Below are 21,658 nucleotides of genomic sequence, written 5' to 3'. Positions count from 1 at the left end.
GCTTGTGTCAGCATTTGTGAAAGATGAACTTGAGTGGGATAATGCTCCAGAAGAAAGCAAAGTAAAGCTGGGCTTTACTTATCTGGAATTAGCAATGTCTTCTTTTCTAAGAGTGCATGCTATTATTTTGAAAAATTGGATATTGATTCAACCAAAAGTCTAAAAATGAAAATTATGTTTGTGAACAGTGACATTGCTGAGGACTGCAATCTTCAGTGTCCTGTTTTTTAGTTACAGAAACTTAAATTTTCCCATTTATGAGTAGAAATATTGTGCATTTGTCCTTCACACCCTGCACCTGCCCTCTGTGTCCATCAGTCCAAGCTCCTCCTCGTCATTCCTTGAAAATCAACTTCCCCCACCCCCTGTGCTGGCTCATCCCACCTGAAGTTATGACCTTCTCATTTATATTGATTGTTTTCTTTAATTTTCAGTCCTTTCATGTGTCTAAGGCACATCTGGCAAATTTTCTTCTGTATTTATTTAGCTGTCTATTTTTCTGTAGTTCTCACCTCACAAGTTAAAATCCAGATTGTAGAAATACAGCATGGAAAGGAATTCACAGCAGAAGGGCTTAGAGGTACAAGATATATTCAGCACATGTAGGATGTCAGTCATCTGCTGCCAGTGGCTTAGTTCAGTGGGAAAAAAAAATACTGTTTTCTTTGAACTGTGTTTATGTCAACCAAAGTTTCTCGTTGTTTGAGCTTTTCAAATTCTGAGCATGGAAATATGTAAATTTTTCTGATGCTAAATCACTGGGAATTGTGCAATTGAATTCAGAAATATATGAGGTCTGCAGCTAGTGTTTAAAACATTGAGAACTGCTGTCAGAAATCAATTCTTGCTTAAGCCCAGCTTGTGTTTTATTATATCTCATCTTATTTTGGGCTGCTTTCATAACCCAGCTATGAGTCCACAGCCAGACAATGTGAATGTGAAAAGCTGGTTCTTACAGACACAGGGCTTTTTTTTTTTTTATTTAAAGCCTTTAAATAATCATCTGCGGTATTTCACCTGGCAGTGGTTCTAAATTCCAAGAGCAGCCTTTTATTGCTGATCACAAGCACAAAGGTCTCTGGGCAAGGAAAGGCTTATTCAGCAGTGCTCTCATTGATGGCCTGGGTTATTGTGCAGCCAGGATGCTCTGCACGGGCTGGGAGCCCTCCCTTGAAGGAGGAAAATCAGAGTTTAAGTGGGATCTGTGCTTCCAGTGACTCCAGTCTCACTGCTGGACAGAGGCACCTGGAGGAAATGAGACAAAATGTGTTCACTTTATTCCTTCCTTCTTTTCCCTGCTCTGGGGTGAGGTGTTACCTGTGGCATCAGGGTGAGGGGAGTTTGCCCCATCAAACTGTTTTATCACTAGAGAAGGGCTGGAAAAATGAGGTTTTAGTTGTCATCCTGCCTTTTTCTGATGATACTGTTGCATATTTTGAGTACTGGGTCATTACAGTGGCACTGTCCTCTTTCACTACCTCTGTGGGGGATCCAAGGCAGTAACTAAATCCAGCAAAATGGCAGTTGGAATAATTTTTATTTCTGTATCTCATCAGTCAAGCAAGACCTGGATTTATCTGTCAGGCAGAGTACATGCAGAGATTTTTGTTTCCTTCAGATAACTTGTGAGACATTATTTGGGGTTTTAACAAATCAGATCAATGGAAAAGATAAGAAAGAAGACGACTAATAAATTAGTATCATTTAACTGTTACCAGTGAGACTGCTCATGATAATTGTGCGAGTCTAATGAAGATGCAGCTGCTGAACTTGCCTGACCTCGTGCTTGGGTGAATTTGAGCGTCTCACATGCAATCATTGCAGGAGGAGAGAGTGGTGGCTGTGACAGCACGTGAACCTCCCTGGCCTGGTTCTCAGGGGTGCTGCATGGCACGGCCTCGTGATGTGGCACACAGGTGCTCATTGCCTTGGAAAATCAGCCCACTACGGGAAGTTTCCAAGCACTGCACTTGCTGCATTTAGTTCTTAAGCAGTCAGCATCATACCAAGGGTCGGGCTCAAAGCCGTGCTCAAAAGAGCATCTGTAAGTGGAATTCACTCCAGATCTGTCTTCCTTCAAACAAAAAGAAGTCCTAAGGATTGAACTGCCTGCACGGAAATAAGTTTTTCCTGATAAAACAAATCCCGTGGACTGCTGCATGCTCCTGCCTGTGATGTGTTCCTTGCCCTTGCCAGATGAAAGCTTTTGACCTCCCATTTCATGTTCTTTGTTGGTAACTGCTCAAGTCTGACTGCCACTTCAAAAAAAAAAATATATTTTGGACTAGATATCCTAAAAATACCTTCATTGCTGTGATAATCTGATGACAGCTGCTTGTAAACATGACTTTGAGTGCAGGCAAAAATTGCTTCATACAGGCACGTCCATTGAAATAAACTGGTTGTAGGGGCTCTGAGTGTCCAGGATCTTTCCTTTAGCCCAAGCTGAGACAGATTGGTAGATGCAAGCTCAATTTTGGTTCCTCCCAGCCTCTGGAGATCAGGTCCTGGATTTTTGGGTGAGGCAGTGACCCTCTGGCATGTCCAGCTGGAGGAGTGCCAGGGATGGGTGTCCAGCAGGGCAGAGTGGCCTGAGAGCCTCAAGGATTGGGATCTCAAACACTGTGCCCCACCCAGCAAAGCATTTAAACTCAGCCTTAAATTTCATCTTGCAAATTGAGATAAATTGAACATGTCCTCACGGTCAAATTTAAGCATTTCTTAGGTGCACTCTGGAATTGGAGGATGAAAAAAGAAGAGCAGTCTTTTCTCAAGAGCCTCTTGAAATAACCAAAGGATAACTTGAAAGGGCAAATTCTCACACTAGCACTGAGGAGAAGTACCAGACTGAATTACTTTACTTTGTGCTAAAGTAGCAGCAGCGCCTGTGATCTTTTAAATCTCTTGTGATCTTTTTACTTGCAAACATTATGAAGAGGAGGAGTATTGTTACATTTAATTCATTATGATTATTTTAATTCATGTATCTTTTGAACCTCATGGCTTTAGAGAAATAAAATGAGATTACAATTTTTCACAGGCTTTTAAGGGGTAGACTTGCTCCCACTTCTTTCTGTGTTGAAGAGCACTTGTAGTAGTCTGAGTTTTAGAAGCAAAAGAATTGTGTTTTGGAGCCATGTTTTCAATTATTTTTCAGAAATTTTATTGGAAAGGAAGAACTCAGATTGCTAGCCCAGATTTTTCATACATTTTCCTCAAGATCAGGTGCAGGATGAGAGAGGTAATTCCAAGCTGCAATAGAGGTTTTCACTGTATAGTATGTGGCAAGATCTACCACCTTTATTCCTAATATGCAGTACATAACAAGTATGAGTATTTTGTGATTTAATAGCCCTACTCTTGAGAAGTGCTTGTACTTCTGAAGCCATTGTGTATGGCTTCTCCCAATTATGAGAATGACATTAACTTGAAGATAAAAGTGTCTCTTGGTAAACACTAGAAGGTAGAGTACAACAGTAATTTAGATGTTTCTTAAACAATCCTACCTGGGAAGCGCTGTGAGATTAGTTCTTACAAAGGGAGTGTGAAAAGGTCAAGTTGATGTGGGGAGCTTTGCAAGGAAACAACCTCATCAGAACTTTTCCTGTTGGGATAAGATGTTCAAGCCATAAAATGAGGAGGAGAAGTACATCCAGAGCTGTGCTTTGGGGGTGATGTCATCTTCTGCCTATTGACAGCTCTTGCAATATTCAAAGCCTGACAATGACAAGAAGAGTATCACAGATGCTGGAAACCTGTGGGAGCCATAAAAGATTCCACCAAAGGCAGACAGATTTCTAAGGTACCTGCTTTGGTACGCGATTCTTCCAGAGAATGGGAGAGGAAGATCATTCAAAACCCTGAGAGAGTGCACTGGCCAGGAGGTGCCTCTAATCATCCGTGTGGTAGCACAGAATAAGTCTGAGCACAGCTCTGCCTCTCCTTCCCTGCTGGCACTCCCATCCCTTAGAGATCCTGTGGGCATTTTGTGGTTTTGTGTCTGCTCAGTAATGACGTGAGCGCGTTGCCCGCGCCTGTCCTCACTGCAGCACTAAAGCACAGCCTATTGAAGTGCTCTGCTGACTGCATTTCAGCTTAAATTGGTGAGAACTTACCCAACACAGTGTGGGTGAGCTCAGGAGATTGCTGATTTCAAATAAATTAAATTTCAGCATCTCCTGTCCCAGCCTGGTCAGCAGGCACCCAGAAAGCCCCGTTCTGGCCCCAGGGGTGTTAGCTGCAGCCTGTGTCCTCACCAACCCTGTTAGGTTTTCTGATCAAAGAGATTAACATGTATTTGGGTTTTTTTAAATAAGAATCTTCTGTGGTAGCCACATGGGTATCACCTTCTGTGATAACCACATGCCCAGAGCTGGTGCATCTCTTCTCTCTGGAGTCCAGCCTTAACTCAGCATTTAATTACAGTAACCCACAACGGGCCCTGCTGCACCTTTTGCAAGGAAAGGATCTTCTCCTGCTCACTCACAAGCCAGTCTGTCATGTTCTCCCTATTTAAAAATCCCCTGGTTTTACCTCGTACTATACATCAGCTTTTTTCTTGCTTTGCAGCCCTGCAACACCAAGGAGCATTTTGACTTCTTGGTCACTCTGATCACATTTTATTACTTCTATCGGGTAAAATTTTCCAAAGCCTGCAAAGCCAGCCAGATACCTAACAACCTTAAATTTGCATTCATGCTTAATTTTTCAGCTCTCAAGGAATAGGGCATGTAGAGCTTTGACACTGACTCCTCAGGAGCGAGGGGTTTTGGCATGGCTGATGCATTTGTGTGCGTTTCGTGGCTCATTCTCCTCCTCTGAGGGCAGTAACTTGGTTAGCTTTTAGTCAAACTTTTTCTTCCCTGTCAGCTGATGTGTTCTGGAAGCTCGTGCACTTGCCAAATCTGACAATTTTTCTTACTAATTGACTCTAATGCGAACTGCTCTATGCAGCCCCACTGCTAGCTGATAAAAACAAAAAGTAATGAATTTTTGCTTAACTAGCTGATTTAATTAAAATGTTTTATACTGTACTTGTATGGTTTCTATAAATGGAGAGGTAATTTTGTTTAATGAGTTCCTAACCAAACATAACATTCCTGATTGTACGTAGCCAGATTTGATAAAGGTCACAAACGCTGCAATTCCACTGTTTGCTTTTGGAAGTCGTGATGATCAAACAGCTTGCTTGGGTACTGGAAATATCCTGTCAGGATTGGTTCCCTCTATTCCTGTTTATACCAGAAATTATTAGTATAGTTTTAGGAGCAGAGGGGGGTTCTTCTCTGTATTTGAACACTGTTCATTATCTTTAAAGTGGAAGTGTACTGCCAAAATCCCATCTCATTGTCAATTAGTGGCTTCTCTGCAAACACATTAATTTAATGCCCCTGCTGAAGAGCTGTGGATGTTGGAACATCTTGCTGCTAAAACAATAGTTTTCAGAGCTCTTTGACACAAATCATTCATGAATGGCAATTTATGCCGTGATGGTAATGGGATGTGGCACGCAGCTATCTTTGATTAAATTTGCCACAGCTTACAACTATTAGTAAATAAAGCTAATACAGACAGTCATCTCAGAGTTCTAGAGGGGGGATAAGGAGAAAAACAGATTATAGATTCCTTACCTGTGCAGTTCCTGAATAATAGCTGCACATAGCACAACTATAATAAATTAAAGTCTAAAATAAAAAGTCTGATCTTTTTAAAACTACTTTTTTTCCCTGTCTCCAACTTCAGCAAATTCAGCAATGACCTAAATAAAAAAGGAATCAATTACCGTAAAATAAATAAATTTGCTGTTTGTTCTGCAACCCTTTCATTCTGCTGTATGAGAACACAAAATGGAATATCTTTCTATACTGAAAGATCAAAAACTGGAGAAATGGTGCATTATGGGAAAAAAGGGTTCATTCGTCCTCCACTGCCGTCCCTGATGTCAGCAAAATGTTGTTTCCTTAGAACAGAATTCATGCAAATGTTTATTTTGCAGTGCTCTCATGTTCCCTTTGTTAAAGAACTAAGCTCTATTTTCATTGTCTTATTTTCTGTTTGGTAAATATAATTTTCTCCTGTCCTTTCTGCAGCTACCATGGAAACAAGCAAAAATGCTTCAGATTAAATATTTTTTTAATAGATTCTTTTTTTTTTCCCTGGTAGAAAATGGTAGCAGTTTTCAAAATGTATATTGATATAGGAGATGAAGGGAAATATTGTTTGAGCAATGGACTAAAGGTGGACTTTGTATCCCCTTGTATTGACAAAAATATATTAAAAACACGTTGCCTCGGTTAAACCCTATGAGTGACACTAGAAGCAAAGGAAGCCAGGTATTTCTTTTCTGAAAAATGTCTAGTGTGAAGTGTTAAAGATCCTATGAAAATAACAAGGCTGGCGTATAAATAAAACAGGTTAAATCATGAATCATTTTGATACCTGGAAAATAAAGGCCTTATTTCCCTTCTTCCAATTGCAGGTACTTTTTATTGCAAATGCAAGCATAATATATTTTAGTGCTGAAACATTTCATTTTTCGGGTTGAGCCCTATGAAATTATTAATCTCCAACAAACGCACCCTAAGACTTGTTATTTATATGCAGGGAATGGCGGCTTATTTACCCAAACATTGGAGCGATCCAAAATGTTCAGCTAAGCAGGAACACAAAATATGATATTATATTATGTAAATGGGTTTGTGATACGCTCTGCTGGATAATAACTTCCAGATGTCTCCGTAGCCAGAGGCTGACGGATATCAAAGGCAGGTTGGCTGGGAGGGGAGACAAGCCAGCTGGCGAGGCCGGCTACTGCTAAGTGTAGCGGAAGGCGGGAGCTGGTGTTCCTTCACACTCGCTGCTTCTCTTTGTGGGCTAGTGAAAAGTCAGTGCCTCCTGGCCTTCTTGTCACGGGCAGGACAGGGCTGGAGGGGCTGCTGGCGTCCCACGTGTCTTGTTCTGTCAGGGGATTATTTCTTGACTTCTTTCACGAGCAGAGGTTGGGTTTAGTCTGAGTCTCGCAGTAAGTGAAAGGCTGGCGAGCCACAGACCAGCACTGACAGGAGATTATACTCGCTAAATGGCTTTTCCCACTTATCCATTATTCCCAGTGCCAGGTGCACACAGGGAATGTCCCTGAGCTCTCAGCACTGTGGTGTAAGTGGAGTTAGCTGGAGCACCCTGCAGCCTCACTAGTTTGGAGTGAGGTGTCCTGAAGGTGTTGGGTTCTGAAGTCTGACAGTCCCTTTGGGATTTAGCTCCATGTCCTCTTCCCAACGCAGCAGGTTGTGTTCACCATCCTGAAAGGCAATTCTAGACTGAAAAGGGACTGGAATTGACTCCTGGGAGATTCCACTGGAGCTGCTGACATGGACTCCAAGATACCCTTACACTTTCTGTAAAGTAGTCTGGGAGAGGAAAGTTCTTTTCACAATCCTTATAGATTGTGAAAAATTGGGATTGTGATTGTGACCGCATCTCCTCCAACCTCGCATTGCTTTCTGAAAGCTTCATCTGCCATCTCGCACACTACTCACACTCTTGCACACCTGCTCACACTCTTGCACACTCATGCACACCAGTTCACACTCTTGCTTTATATCATACAGCCAGCACGGGACTGCTCAGCTTCACCAGCGAGCTCTGAACGATTCTGCCCCAATACAAATACTGAGGCATCAGATCCTCCTGAATCCAAACTCTCCTGACAAGTTTACATCCCAGCATGGGCTCCTCTCCTGTTGTTTCTCTTCATCCCCCACTTTGTAATTACTTTTTCCCCTTGATGTTGAAGGTTTTCATCTGTTTTGGCTCAGCCGTATTTCTCTAGCTTATCAGTATCCTAAAGTGATGGACAGGCATAATTACTGAATTATCTGACTATTTTATATCCTCCTGTAATTATCTTTGTATTACCAAAGCCCATGCTCACACGTTCCATGTTTAGAGTTTGATCCTGTTGTAACGAGTTATAAATGTCACCGTGTCATTTTTGGAATGGAGAGTGGATTTCACTTTCCCCTGGGCACGTGTTCCATGGATTGCCTGGTGCTGTACACCAGCATTTTTGTGACATGTAGAAGAGAGTCACAAAAACAGTGGGAGGAAAACCACCCCAAAGCAGCAGCACTAGAGGTGCTTAACTTGATTTTGTGAAGGACCCTGTGGACAGTTTGTGTGTTCTGGCGGCACTACAAAAGGTGGAGGAATATTTTATCTTTTGAAAATGTTTCTGAGATTCTGTTAAGCATGTGGCCAGCAAGGCCATGAGAAAATGAGCACTTGTCACCTCAGTAAAAACTGCTCCTCACCAAAACTAGAATTGGAAGCTGTATTTTAGAGTTCATTTAATTTGGTGTCATATTCTGCTTTTGAGTTGAACTTTAGATTCTTACGAACTCAAAAACACTGGAGAGTTTTCTGGGGCTCACAATACAACAATGCTGTTATTCCAGATATGTTCTGGATGTTTCAGTCAGAGATCTGAATAGTTCTGGCATTTATACTCACCAGACTTTGTTACTGCATTTGTCTCACAGCTTTTAAGCAGCAGAAAACATGTACAACATATTTAAACAACACCAGAGAAATTAAGGTCAAGAGAATGCATTGTCAACAAATGAAGATAAAAAAGAGCTGTTGTTTTAAAAAAAGAAAAAAAATTCTTGTTGCAAGATGCTTTTGAAATTCTACATATCAAATTCAGAGTCATGTTGATGATTTATTCTAATATAGGAAAACATCATCAAGAGTGACAAGCAAGCTAGTCACTGTCTAGTCACCTGCCAGCAAGTATTTCATACAGACTAAAAAGGCTGGTATTGCCTTGCTGAGCTGACACTAATTATTTCAGTATACAGGGAGCTCTGGGACTCGTGTTAATTCTCAAGTCTGTCTTTAGTTCAGACTCATTCCACTGTGTAAACTCAAAAGAGCACAAATTATTTGACCATCCTTTCATAATCTGTCCCCATGCTCATTTGCCAATTATATAAACTGATCCAAATACCTGCTCTCAAAGGATTCCCATTTGGGAATCACAAGCCAATTTAAAAAAATTGGGGATATCCACTATTCTGTGGCTCATGTTTCATAGTCCTATTTCATGCTGTCATGCATTTCTGGGTGTCTTCTTTAGATAAGATTGATTTCCTCAGTGTTCAGAAAAGATACCTTTCTGGCAATAAAATAATTTTTAAATGAAACCTCTTTGGCTATAGCATTAGATCCCATAGTAAGGAGGGGGTCAGCAGTGCCTGCCACTATCCCGACTATCCCAAGAAAGTCTCCCACTGCCACACCACAATTCTGTTTCTTTGTTTATTGCCCACTTCAGTAAGCATTCTAAGAGGAGCATCTAAATATTGAACATGGTGCTGTGATTTTTTTGGAAGTGTGGAAACAGCACTTAGGTGACCACAACCCACATGGTGAGTGTGAGACAGGACCTGAGGAACGTGCCTCCGTGTGTGACTGAAAGGACCATATTTGTCTGTTCTGTGAAAATTCAGCTCTGGAACAGGCTTGTTTTTAAGTTTTGGCAGTAAAAATAGCTGCATTTTGGCGCAAATGCTTGCAATCCTTGCAGCCAGGGGATGTCTGCCCTCCAGAGGTAGCAGAGATCAGAGCCATGAGCAGGCTGTGAGAATGGGCTCCTTGCTGCTGTGCCCAGCTCTCAGTGTCTCCAGCCTTCCTGGAGAAGGTCCACACAGCTCTGGAGCCACATCTCAGTTTAACTTTCATTTACTCTTTAGTTTTCATATACTGCGCAGTCTGGAGGTGGCTGCCTGTTTCTTTACCTCCCAGTCAGGAATTGAAAAGTGCTAATAGATGGATTTACATCAAACTAGAAGGCCTGAAGCAATGATTCCCACTGAAATCAGTGCCTACAGATAACTGCTTGGAGGGTGTTTGGGTTTTTATGTTTGGAGTAAGACAAAAAGTGAATGTGGCTTAAAATGGCAGGAGCCTCAGAAAATGCTTTGATAACTTCCTGCATTGCTCTTGTGTGTTGGGGCATTGGGTTTGGGATGAGTGGGTTTTTGGGTTTTTTTTGGAGAAAAATAGCTGAAAATTGTAATGTTCTGAGAACAGTATTCCCACTGGATCTTAGCTCAGATGAAAAGAATGTGACTTGCAGTCTTTGTGATTTATGAAAGTTTAAACATTTTCTGGTGGGAGTGCAGGTCACCATATGGTAACAAAAGCCCTTGCTAGTTATCTTTTCTGCAGACTTTCAGAAGTAATTGCTGGAATCCTAGAAGACCACAGAGTATTGAAGTATTGGGACTGCATAACCTCTGAAGAGCCTTCCCAAATCTACATTTCTTTGATTCATCCATTCTATAAGGCATACATTTTCTAATAGTGAGCCAGTCTCTCTAAGTCAAAACCATGGTCCCACCATTTTCATTTTATTCATAGCACTGTAACATTTCCAGCACCAAAGTATTCCATTCAGGGAATCCATAGTTAAAAAATCACAAAGAAAGACTCAAAGTCACACCAAATAATGAAAATTTATTGTGCCTGAGATGTATTACACTTCCCAGCCAGCATGGGGTGTGTATTTTGAGATTTGTGTTCAAAACCCAGCTCTCATATAAAGATCATTTGTTATGAAGCACTAAAAATCTGAACTAATGCACCTTTGCAGCCAAGGGGCTGACTCTCCCTCTGGCTGGGGTTGGGTTTGTGTGGCAGAATACCTTTGCAGAGCCACAGCCTGCAGGTTTTTGTAGCCCTGCTCATGCTTGATACCAGATTCTAAAGCTGGACCCATGACATGGACTGTAAAGGAATCCTCTCCCATTCTTTGTGTTCTGGTAGATTGCACTTATGGGAAATTTTTAGCAACTTCATTACTCCAATTCTCTGCTGCATCTCCTTGCAGCTGGTGTCATGAAGACAATACATCTGGGAGGCGTCTTGACTTGGGAGTGGCAGCTCCATATATTTGTGAGTGTTTTAGTTGATGAGGTGGTGTTAGGTCGTAGCTTTGACTTGATGATCTGCAAGGTCTTTTCCAAGCTAGCTGATTCTCTGATTCTGTGATTCTATGAAAAGGAAGCGGCAGCAGAGCTGCCATTAAACACGCTGTGTCTTTGTCCCATGTGGCTGTTGGACAGGTCCTAAGGAGCAAGGAAGGAGCTAACTGTCTGTTCTTTCTTGTTCCCCAAAAGCCCAAAGGGAGAAGGCGCTGTTGGGCAGATCCTAAGGAGCGAGGAAGGAGCTAACTGTCTGTGCTTTCTTGTTCCCCAAAAGCCCAAAGGGAGGAAGGGGCTGTTGAACAGGTCCTAAGGAGCGAGGAAGGAGCTAACTGTCTGTTCTTTCTTGTTCCCCACACAGCCCAAAGGGAGGAAGGCGCTGCCCGGGGAGCTGGTGCAGCAGCAGAGTGACACGCTGCTGCCCTGGAGGCAGCACCAGAGTGCCAACGGGCTGCGGCGGCAGAAGCGGGACTGGGTCATCCCTCCCATCAACGTGCCCGAGAACTCGCGCGGGCCCTTCCCGCAGCAGCTGGTCCGGGTGAGTTCAACAACAAAATACTGATCATAGTGCTCATAGTGATGGTGATCTTGTGAAGTGTGGGAAGCCTGGCTCAAAGCACAGGCTCTCTGCTCTCCCTCCCTCCTGCAGCCTTTTCCATGCTGCTCCAAAGCTCCTCGCCCCAGTTTCCCTCCCCAGCTGACGGCAGCCTAATCGCCTCCTTCCAGCCAGTCCCTCCTGAGACGCTGGCACTGCTGCCAGCATGGCACTGTGCCCACGCTCTCATCCAGAGAGCTGCTGCAGGTGTAAAAGCTGGGCTGGGTGGCACCCAGCAACAAGGGTGCTGCATCCTTCCCTCGCCATCCCTCCCATCCCGCTGCAGATGCGCGGCGCCCGGGGGAGGTTGGCTGCCTGCCGCCGCTGCAGATGGATCCGCCAGCCTCCCCTGTGTTGCTACTTTCTTTCTTCACAAGGATAATCTCTGAGATCAAGTTTACCCATGTGGTTTTCTGTGATGATTGCGGGATGACAGGAAAAGAAAAGGAAGGGAAAAGGAGTGTTTTTACAGAGACATTTGGTTGATTTATTGTTGCTGCTGATGAGTGTTAGCGAAATACAAACACGTGTTGCTGTTCCTCTTGTGGGTGCTGGTTTTGGGTTTTTGGAGCAGTCAATTGATTAGCTGTAAAAAGAAAAAAAGATAAGTAAAACTCCTTGGCAGACATTTGCAGCTAGCTCTTCCCTTGGAAGAAAATGGCAACAATATAAAAATTCAAAAGTTATTTCAAGTAGCAGTGGTTTGTCATTGGCATCCCTTGTCAGGAAGTTCATTTAGTCCTTTTGAAGCAGTGCCTGGATTCACATGAGTGGCATCATTACCCGTTTCTCTGTCTGGGATGAAGGGGCATGTTCCCAGTTCAACCAGGGATTGGATAAACTTGAATTGTTGAAGTAATTTCTCTGTGCAATTAGGGAGTACAATAAGGACTAAGAGGTACCAAGTGGCAAATATTCTTATGTCTGTCCTGGAAAACCAGGGAGGGAAGCCAGAGAGTCTTTGTGTGGTCAGCAGTGCAGGGTACAGAGTGACCTATTAATGTGCTGTCCTACTGAGCTGAAGAAATGTCTGAAGAGGAAAATAACCTGATGTGTCAAAAATGCCTTTCTAAATTAATAATTTAGATTACATCTTGAATTCCTGTGAAAAAATAAAGGGGAGTACTTGCAAAATGAACTTGTGCTCTCTTCTATTCCCTACCGATTTCTTTTGAGTTTTGAGTAGACAGCAAGAGGACAACTTGGCACCAGCTTACCATGGCAAATTTGTTGATTTATAAGGACTGAAATCTCTGTGGCACTTTTTACCCTACAGCCTGGAGATGAAACAGAAGGACTCGACTATGCAAAATTCTAATATTAATGGAAATGACAAATAATAAATTTTATATAGGTACTGAAGAATTTATATTCATCACTTAGACCACCGGTAACCTTGGAAAGATAACCTGGCTTATGGAAATACAGAACTCCCAGATTTTCAGTAATATATTCCATTGCAGTTTTCAAATACAGATGCTAGAAGAAACACTGAAAATGAAGTGAAAATGGGGTGAGAAATTAAAAAAAACAAACTGGCTTACAGAGGGCTGTTTTCCTCTTCACCTGACATACAGAAAGCATCATAATGACAGGGAAGATCATACAAAGAGTGCAACTTGATTAAGCGTGAGACCCCTGATGTTTCAGGCTTGGGTTGAGTTTCTGCTCCTCTGCAGCATCTGGCCCTTTTGCCAGCCCTGAATGTGAAGCTTGGGTGGTTCCTATCAGGAGTTACAGCTCCCTCTGTTAGATTTTGCTCTTTAATTATCCAGAATAGGACAAATCAACATCTTCAAAGACCAGCACTATCTGATTATTTCCATCCACATAATCTTCAGATTGCCCTGGAGCATTTTGCTGTCTCCTAGATCTAGGTGAGAGTTTTGATCTGATTTCCCATGCTTTTGCACACTGGGCACTGAATATTTTTGTGTCCATCTGCTCACAAACTGGAACCAGAAGTGCACATGTGAAGTTGCAGCTCAGCTCTCATTTGTACAGAAGCAGGTCTGTCACCATTTTCTCTGCTGTTTTATATAAAGCATTCAAACCTACCACTGGTTCTTGGACACTGAACTTTTTTTGGTCCAGAAAGACCAGCCTGAGCTTGCATTTTGTAGGTATAACCAATGAAAACCAGTCCCTCCACAGTGCTGTCTTTGGTTCTGGCTTCCTCCAAGGAGAGGAAGGGATGACATGAAAAATCTCATCACTAAAAAATCCCAAAAGCCCTACCAGAAGTACATTTTCATAGAACCACTTGCTGTTTGCGTTTTTATAGGTCAGACTAATTTGAAATGCATAGGCAAATCTTTCAGGTTCCCTCCTACTCCTGCTTCCTATTGTGAAGGTAAAAATTCCATTTTATGGAAGTTGATTAGTTACTTGTCAGTATTTTTAGCAAGGCTGTGCCTGAATGAAGTTTAAATCATAGCAAAGGTGAATGCAGCTTGATGGGAGCCACATACCTCGAAAGACAGCCCTGTCTGGTTCAGCTGGGATCAACTGTAATTCTCTGCTCATTAAACCATTTCATTCTGATAAAATACGTTAAATGAAAAAGTTTTTAGAGAAAAAAAGAAAAAAGGAACATTATCCCTGCCAAAAAAACCCTTCTGTTAATTACAGGGTTTTTTCTTTCTGTGGAATATCTGTGTCTGCTCATATACATCAACCACACTAACTAGGAAATGTGTTTCAGAAAAATAATAGCTGAAAAAATAATAATAGGAATTTCTAATTAATTTTGGCTGCTGAAAAGATTTACGTGCTCTTTGAAGAGTTTAAATTAACATCTGACATTTATAAGCCTAAAAAAATTTGTTAGTCTACAAAAATGTTTTGTAAATTCTGCCTTTGTCTTTGAGCTGAGAAAACAGTTATCAAAATTTATTGATATATGCTTATTTATTTTGGAAACATTTATGAAAATCTTGAGTTTAATTTCCTTCTGCTTCACTTCCACCTTTGTACTAGGAATAATATTGTGCATGCTGTGAAATATTTCACTGTTGTGAGGCTAATTTCATTACTAATTGTCAGGTACTCTCATTATTATAACTGAAGTCCATAAAAATGCCTATTAAAAATACAAAAACAATATGAAATCCCCCTCCTTCTCCAAGCAAATGACTCATGCAGGCACACTGATCAGCTAAGATAATATATTAAATAGTTGCACCCTTGCTGAGCTCTGTCTATTTTCTCACTGACTCATCCTTTTTAACTACATGCGTAGCTAATTCTTAATTATCTATTATCTAATTATCTATTAGCTTATCTTGTATTTCATCCTCTTTTGAACTTCAAAAAGAATCTCAGTTTTGGATCCACAAGCCAGTCTCCAGCTGCTTCTAATGGGAATCTTGACTCAGTTTTGAAGGCAAGTCTTGGTCCATCTCAATGGACTACATGAAAATAATTAATTTTTAAAAACAGTCCTTGTGCAGAGCTGGCCTTTGGTCATCTTTGACATGCTTAGATAATGGGCTCCTCTGTCAGCCACTGCAAATGTGTTCTCCTTTGTGAGGGCTCCAGGCTTTCAGTTCCTCTCCAGGACTTCTGCAGAGCTCTTAGAGCCTCCCATCCTGTACTTCATAGACCCTCATTTTTCCAGCTTGCCTTTATTAAACATGAAACTGAAAATTTTATTATTTTCCTGTTAGATCTCTTATGATAAACAACTTGTTCATTCTCATTATAGCAGCATGAAAATCCCCTGAGGATGACCAAGGCAGGATCTTGGTGCTCTCTCTCACAAGCTGCCTTGATTGCATGCTGCGGGCACAGCATGGGCTCCCGTGTCTGAGTGCTGGTGATCTCAGCCACAGGAACACTGGAAATAACCTGATGTGTGTAACAGGGAGTAAGAGGAAAGGATGCATTTTATGTAAATTTAATCAGAAAGTCCTGAAGTGGCTTGGGAAGTTGGCAGAATGTAATAGACCTGAAGACTCTTGTGTTGTTGCTTTGCAGAGGTGTCGTTGTTGGGTCGGGTTTTCAGCAGCACAGGGCACGTTAAGGGAGCAGAGAGCTCCTCTTGACACACTACAAAACCCTGTGGTGGTTTAGCACATCTTAAACTATCCTATGACATTGAATATTTAATGTGAAAAAAGTTGATAGCACGGTCTCCAGCTCAACAGCCTGTTTGTGAGCCCCAGCCCACCCTGGCTCAGGAATTGGGTGAGAGCTCTCCCAAAATCTGAAATCCTGGTGCTGGAGACACACAAGGCACGCTGAGCTGTGAAATCCCTGCCAGTTTGGACCATCAGCCCTCAGTGCTGCCATCTCCTTTGCTCCTCATGGCAGTTTCAGCGTGTGCCTTTGCTCTGTTTTAAATAGTTTTATTGTAGGAAATCCCTCTTGCCTCCTCTATCACAGCGTTGCTCACTGCTGTGAAATTGGCAGTGCAGAATCCATTAGCTCCCAGCTGCAAGACAGATGGCATCTGTCTGTGGTGAGAGAAGGTTTGTTGAGAAAAGGCCTTGCAAATGCTTCCCAAAGGACATCAGACCTTACTTTTCCTGAGAGAGATGCAGACAGCATTGATTACAAATAGACCTAGATCTTCCTTGTTCTCCACAGAAACAGCTGTTTCTTTTGCCTTACCAGCCACACACACATTCAAAGAAAAAAAAAAAATTGCTAGTTCTGGCTCTCAGTGCATCTCACCTTTGTGATGCCCTGTGAGCATCATCAGCTGAGATTCAGAAATGAGGGGATTTGGTCTTTATTGTAACACTCAGAATAGGATAAGGAGCAAGCCCAGAGGGTGGAGAGGAAATGGGACATTGTGCAGGTTGTGGATCACTGGAGAGTCACAGCCTTTCTGTGAAAGATGCTCCAAGGATGTAGCTTGAGACAGCTCTTGATTCAACTGCAATTTCACACCACTAACCAACCTGGCGCCAAAGAGGGAAAGATGAGCAGGAAAATGGGTCATTAATTGTTCATCTTGCTGTGGTCTTGGGTCTGGCCAGTTTTGCCGTTGATCTCCCCTCTGTGTGTGTGTTACCAAACCAGGACTGACATATGACTCACAGAATGAATGGACAAAGTGAAATGTGACACAGTGCTACTCCCTTGATGCGTCCATTTGAAATTCCTTTAAAGCCTACAATCTGAAGTGAGTTCCTGAACATATTCCACACCATATATACTGCTCAAAGGACGTCCCTGATGGTGCCATTCTCATTTTCCAGCATTCACTGGAAGAGAAGGGCAGATCCTGATGTAAATCTCTGCCAGAGCTCCCCCAGTGTGTGCCATTTGGGAATCTGGGTTGAAGGAAGCAGATGCCCAGTGCTTTATGGGCTTTCCATGCACACACACATCCAGCATTACAGATTGAAAAGTGCAGCTACAGCATAAATGCTCCATTTAAAATTCTCTTACAACAGCATTCAAGCCTATACTGTAATTATACATATTGTATTTCCTTGTATTCAGACCCATAGGGAATTTATATTGTCCTTGCTAAAGCCAGAGGGACTGAAGGAAAGCAGTCATTTAATGATTCAGCTGTCTTGGGCTCTATGATTTAATCAATCATATGAAAGAAATTTTTAGATTCTTTGTGTTTAGAGTTCTCTTGTCTGAGCAGAAAATGTTCCCTTTTTGAATTGCTTTAATAGCTGTATTTATGCAGCTGAAAGTTCCTTAAGAAATGAAAGTAAAATCAAATTGCTGAGAATGCCTAGATAATTTATCGGAGAATATTCAATTAGAATATATTAATATTTTAGATTTTCATCATTAATTTAATATTCAGAGATTTAATTTAGTCATTGAATTGCTGTAGTGCCATGCGTGGGTAGATTGTTAGGCTGAGTGCTTAAAACACCTGCCACAAATGGGTGAATCTCACTTTGATTCCCAAGAGCACAAATGCCTTTCTACTGACATAAGTCTTGCAGCAAAAACTCAGACACTAAATCTTGCCTGTGCTCTGCATTTTTCCATAATTGCAGAAAGGAATAATACAATCTTCTAGGAGAAATAAATGCAAGAGCCTGATTTATTTATGCATTCAAATCCAGACTGAGGGGGAATTTGGTGCTGTGTGGTTCTGAGTTTGTCAATGTATTACTGAAAAATTTCATTTTGCCAGACTGGCCTTGTCACTTACTCAAGGAGAACCGTCGTAAGTGAGGTTGGGATTTAAAGGTGATTGACACTTTGCAGACAGATATCAAGGACTCCTATTGCCCAGTTCAGCTAAAAAAGCTGCCCTTGAGTTTTTGCCATTTTCCATGACACTTTGGGAATAGTAACCTGAATGGGAAAATGTCCCATTAAGTTGTAAAAAACCCACTAAATCATAAAATGCCATTTGATTTGGAAGTGATAAATCTTTGAGTGTAGCATCCCAGTTGCATGGAGGAAATGGAACCATTTTTAATTTCTCACACAACACAAAAACTGAGATTCTCAGAAGCGACTGGAAGCAGTGAGACTGCTCCCACTGATTGGGCAGTATCAGCATGACATTCCAGAAGTCTCAAAAATCACTGATAATATTTATGCTTACCTTCAGGTCATTAATTTAGGGTACAGCAAGTTGGACTGGGAGGAGGCTGGGATAACAGACCTGTGGTCTGACCTTGTGGTTGGTGTTTCAAACTGTTTTGCAGTCACTCAGCATCCCCTGAGGCAGTGGGCTGGGATATACCAGCAGGGGTTTCTGACCCTACTACCTGTGACTACTGGTTAAATACAAATTGTGAGTGAGAGACAGGGAATGGTAGAATTGTTTAGGGTGGGAAGGGACCTTTAAGATCCTCAAGTCCAGCTGTGGTCCATGCAGCCTTTGCTTAGGTGTTTTTCCTTGCAGGATCTGACTTTTTCACCCTGCCTGCATCACTGAGGATGGTCTCTCACAGATAAGAACCCAAGGCAGGGAAGCTGAGTGGCTTTGAGACCACAGAGCTGTTACCATGGCCATGGGCAGCACTCTGTGCTTATCAGCATCTGGGCCTGTCCTTGGGTTATTTGAGGAATCTCATAATGGACTCAGATTTTAATGGAGTGGTCAGAAATGTTCTGCTGGTGGTTATGGTCGGTCCCATTATCCCATGTCTGAGCCCACCTGTGCGTTGGGTCTGTTACACACAGCTCTGTTTCCACAGCCATGCAAAGGTGCTTTCTGCTCTCTGCTGGCTCCCCACCAACTCCTCCTCCACCCCCATCCAGCCCACACCTTTCAGCTCCAGCCTCACATCAGGAGCAGGAGATTCAGGAGGCACAGAAGGATAACTACCCCTCCAATTGTCATCACAGGCATACTGCAGAAGAGTTCATCAGTCACTCCAAAGAGTATTTAGCTATAATACCCCATTGCACATATTGCAACATATCATTACCTCCCATCCTCTCCAGAAAGTGAGATAACTGTAATAGCCACTCAGGCTGGCTGTCATTACGTGTACAGGCAGAGGCAGGAAGGCATAGTCAGAGCTAATGCACACAGCTCATGAAAGCTATTGAAAATCTGTGAAGACAGTGTACAGAAAAACAGTGGGTTAATTTGCTTAGAAAAGAGCTTTGGTTTTGCTCCTGCCTTTTCCAAAGCAAAACAGTAATAATGAAAAAAGCTGAGACAGAACAGACAAAGAGCTCACAATCTGCCTCTTTGCTGCAGGAGTTCATTCTTTAACACTCAGCACCCACATTAGGTGAGTGTGGGACTTGGCTTCCTTGATGGAGTCCCAAAGACAGAGTGGTGCTGTGTGGGTGTGAGTTTGGATTTGCGGAATGATGATGCAGATATAACCTTGACAGCTAGGCTGTTGCTGAAATTCACTGTAGCAGGCTGGGATGAGATAGGAAAAGAAAAAACCTACAGTTTTTATTTCCTTACTAGTGCATATGTTCTTGATAGTCTGCACCAATGAAGAATTAAATACAGCGCCCTGGAATTTCAGATGGCAGCTTTTAAGATTTTAAAGAATTTACTCTTGGGCTAATTTTAAGCTCTCACAGCTGTAGTTAATTGTTTGGGTTTTTTTATAACAGCTGAGATTTTCAGTGATAAAGGTGTCACCATCCAAATCCTTTCTCAGCTGTCTCCAGTGCAGGGTGATGAAAGATGTAAGCTCATAGCTACATGATGGGGCAGCCAAGAGTGGATGTGCAGTAGTTTACCCATTTCATTAAAGGCCCCATTTCTTTGCAGTTTTTCCTTTCCCATAATTCTTACCATACTTTTTTATAATTACCATATTTATAATAACATTCATATTTGTTGCTAATTTCCTTAATTTAAAGGACATTTTCCTCCTATCCGAACAGTTAGACAACTTAAAAAGCAAACAAACAAAACCTTGGATTATATTAAGGGAAACATTTTGCCCAAGGCAATTTGGATATCTGCAGATGGTGGTACTGAACATTTTGGCCCTAGTTCAGCAGAGATTTTAAGAATGTGCCTAAATTTGAGCCTTTAAGTAACTCCAGTGGCTCTTCAGAATACATTTGTTGACTGCAAACTAAGGACATGAATAATGCCTTACTGGATTAATGCATTGTGCAGTACTAACCTTTCTGGCCTTGTTTATAGTTCTTATTAGATTCCCAATTTTAATTACACTTCTCTGAGTGCACTGGCAGTGTACAGGGAGCACACTATGAGATGTGCACACACATCAGCCTTTGCATATGTCCTTTTTTTCCTAATAGGCACCAGAACCTGCCTCAGAAATCCACCCAGTAGAGGTTGGTTGCATTTTTTTGGCGCTGCGTAAAGAGAGCTGAATTCTTTCCCCTCCATGAACCAACTCATGCATCCCCTCAGAGCCCCACAGCTGCTGAACCTGCCATGTACTCACCTTTGCCATAACAAACCACCCTTTGCCTTTGTGCAGAGCTTTACCTGAGGAATTCCCCTTTAGGAATCGGGTTTTGGAAACCAGGACTGATCCTTTATAACTCAAGCTGTAAACTCCTAAGCCTGGAAGTTTCTCATGGAAATATTAACAGACCCCTAAATGCCACAGTGCTGGTGGCATTGCTGGGACATTGCCCTTCCTGACTCCTCTTCCACTCCTGATCTCTGCTCATTTTAATGAAAACATCATGACCTGAGGAGGGTTTTGTATCTGTGCTTGGGTTTTTAGCCCTTTTGGGCTGTTTTTCAGTTGGCTTATTTGTTTGATTTGTGCTTCGAGGCTTTGTGAGCTGTAACATTTATTTAAGCAAAGAACCTAATTTTCTTGTTGTTAGAAGAGGGACAGTTTAAACAAGAAGAAAAACTGTGTGGACTTGTTGTTTCTAAGAAATGAAAGGCATGCATTGTGTTGTGAAAAGATTGGACATGGAGCCCATGGTTTGAACCTTTGGAGGAACTGGTAGTGCATGTGCCCCTCTGCTGGTTCAACTCTTCTGAGGAAAAGGCAGAGCTGCAGTGTCCCCATTAGTGCAGGGCTATGAAAAATTCAGTGGGAATGGCCAATTTTCCTTATTTCCAAGTCACTGTAAAAAGCTGTGGCTGCTAAAAGGCAGAGTTTCTGACCACACTGTGAGCTATTTGGAGTTATTTCTGAAGTAACATCACTGGAAGGGAGCATATTAGTAGAGGGAGGAAAGGAAACTAAGATTAAGGATCTGCACTAAAAAGTGTTGCTGGTTAATCCAAGCCCTCAGAAGGGATTTGTGCGAGTTGGAAAACAAAAATAAATGTTTGGCCAGCTTACATTTTCAGTGGTGTGGTTTGCAATGAAGTGATGACACAATTTACTTACCAGTAAGTGGCATTCAACCGCCTCTAACAAAAAGAAATTACAGTAGAAGAATCAGACATCATCAGAGCATAAATCTTTCATGGAAGATTTTAGCAGTTATTTATTATTTGAAAGCAAAGAATTGAGAAGCAAGGTGGCATTTTCTTTCAGTCATGGGAAATGCACCCTGTAATGTCTCCATGGAAAAAAGGAAAATGCTGCACCAAAGTGTTCCCATTCAGCTCAATGGCAAAAGCACTATTCGTTAGCATCTGGTTTTGCAGGGAAACTCCTGTTAAGAGAGGAATTTAAATAGTGGAGGAAGCATTTCCAACAACTGTCTGGGCTTACCGAAT

At 42.0% G+C, this 21,658-nt stretch overlaps 1 protein-coding gene across 1 annotated transcript in view; it reads left to right on the top strand.

The window, feature by feature from the left end:
* The window catches only part of CDH4 (cadherin 4), a 419,518-nt gene that overhangs the window by 252,301 nt on the left and 145,559 nt on the right, over nt 1-21,658 (top strand). Inside the window, exon 4 of the mRNA XM_074553930.1 lies at nt 11,347-11,523. Coding sequence (XP_074410031.1) covers nt 11,347-11,523 — 177 coding nt within the window. The remainder of the gene's footprint in view (nt 1-11,346; nt 11,524-21,658) is intronic.

Source organism: Zonotrichia albicollis, chromosome 17, assembly GCF_047830755.1.
Source record: "Zonotrichia albicollis isolate bZonAlb1 chromosome 17, bZonAlb1.hap1, whole genome shotgun sequence".
NCBI lineage: Eukaryota > Metazoa > Chordata > Aves > Passeriformes > Passerellidae > Zonotrichia > Zonotrichia albicollis.
Note: the sequence above shows the minus strand (reverse complement) of the source record. Positions and strands in the feature narration are given on the sequence as shown.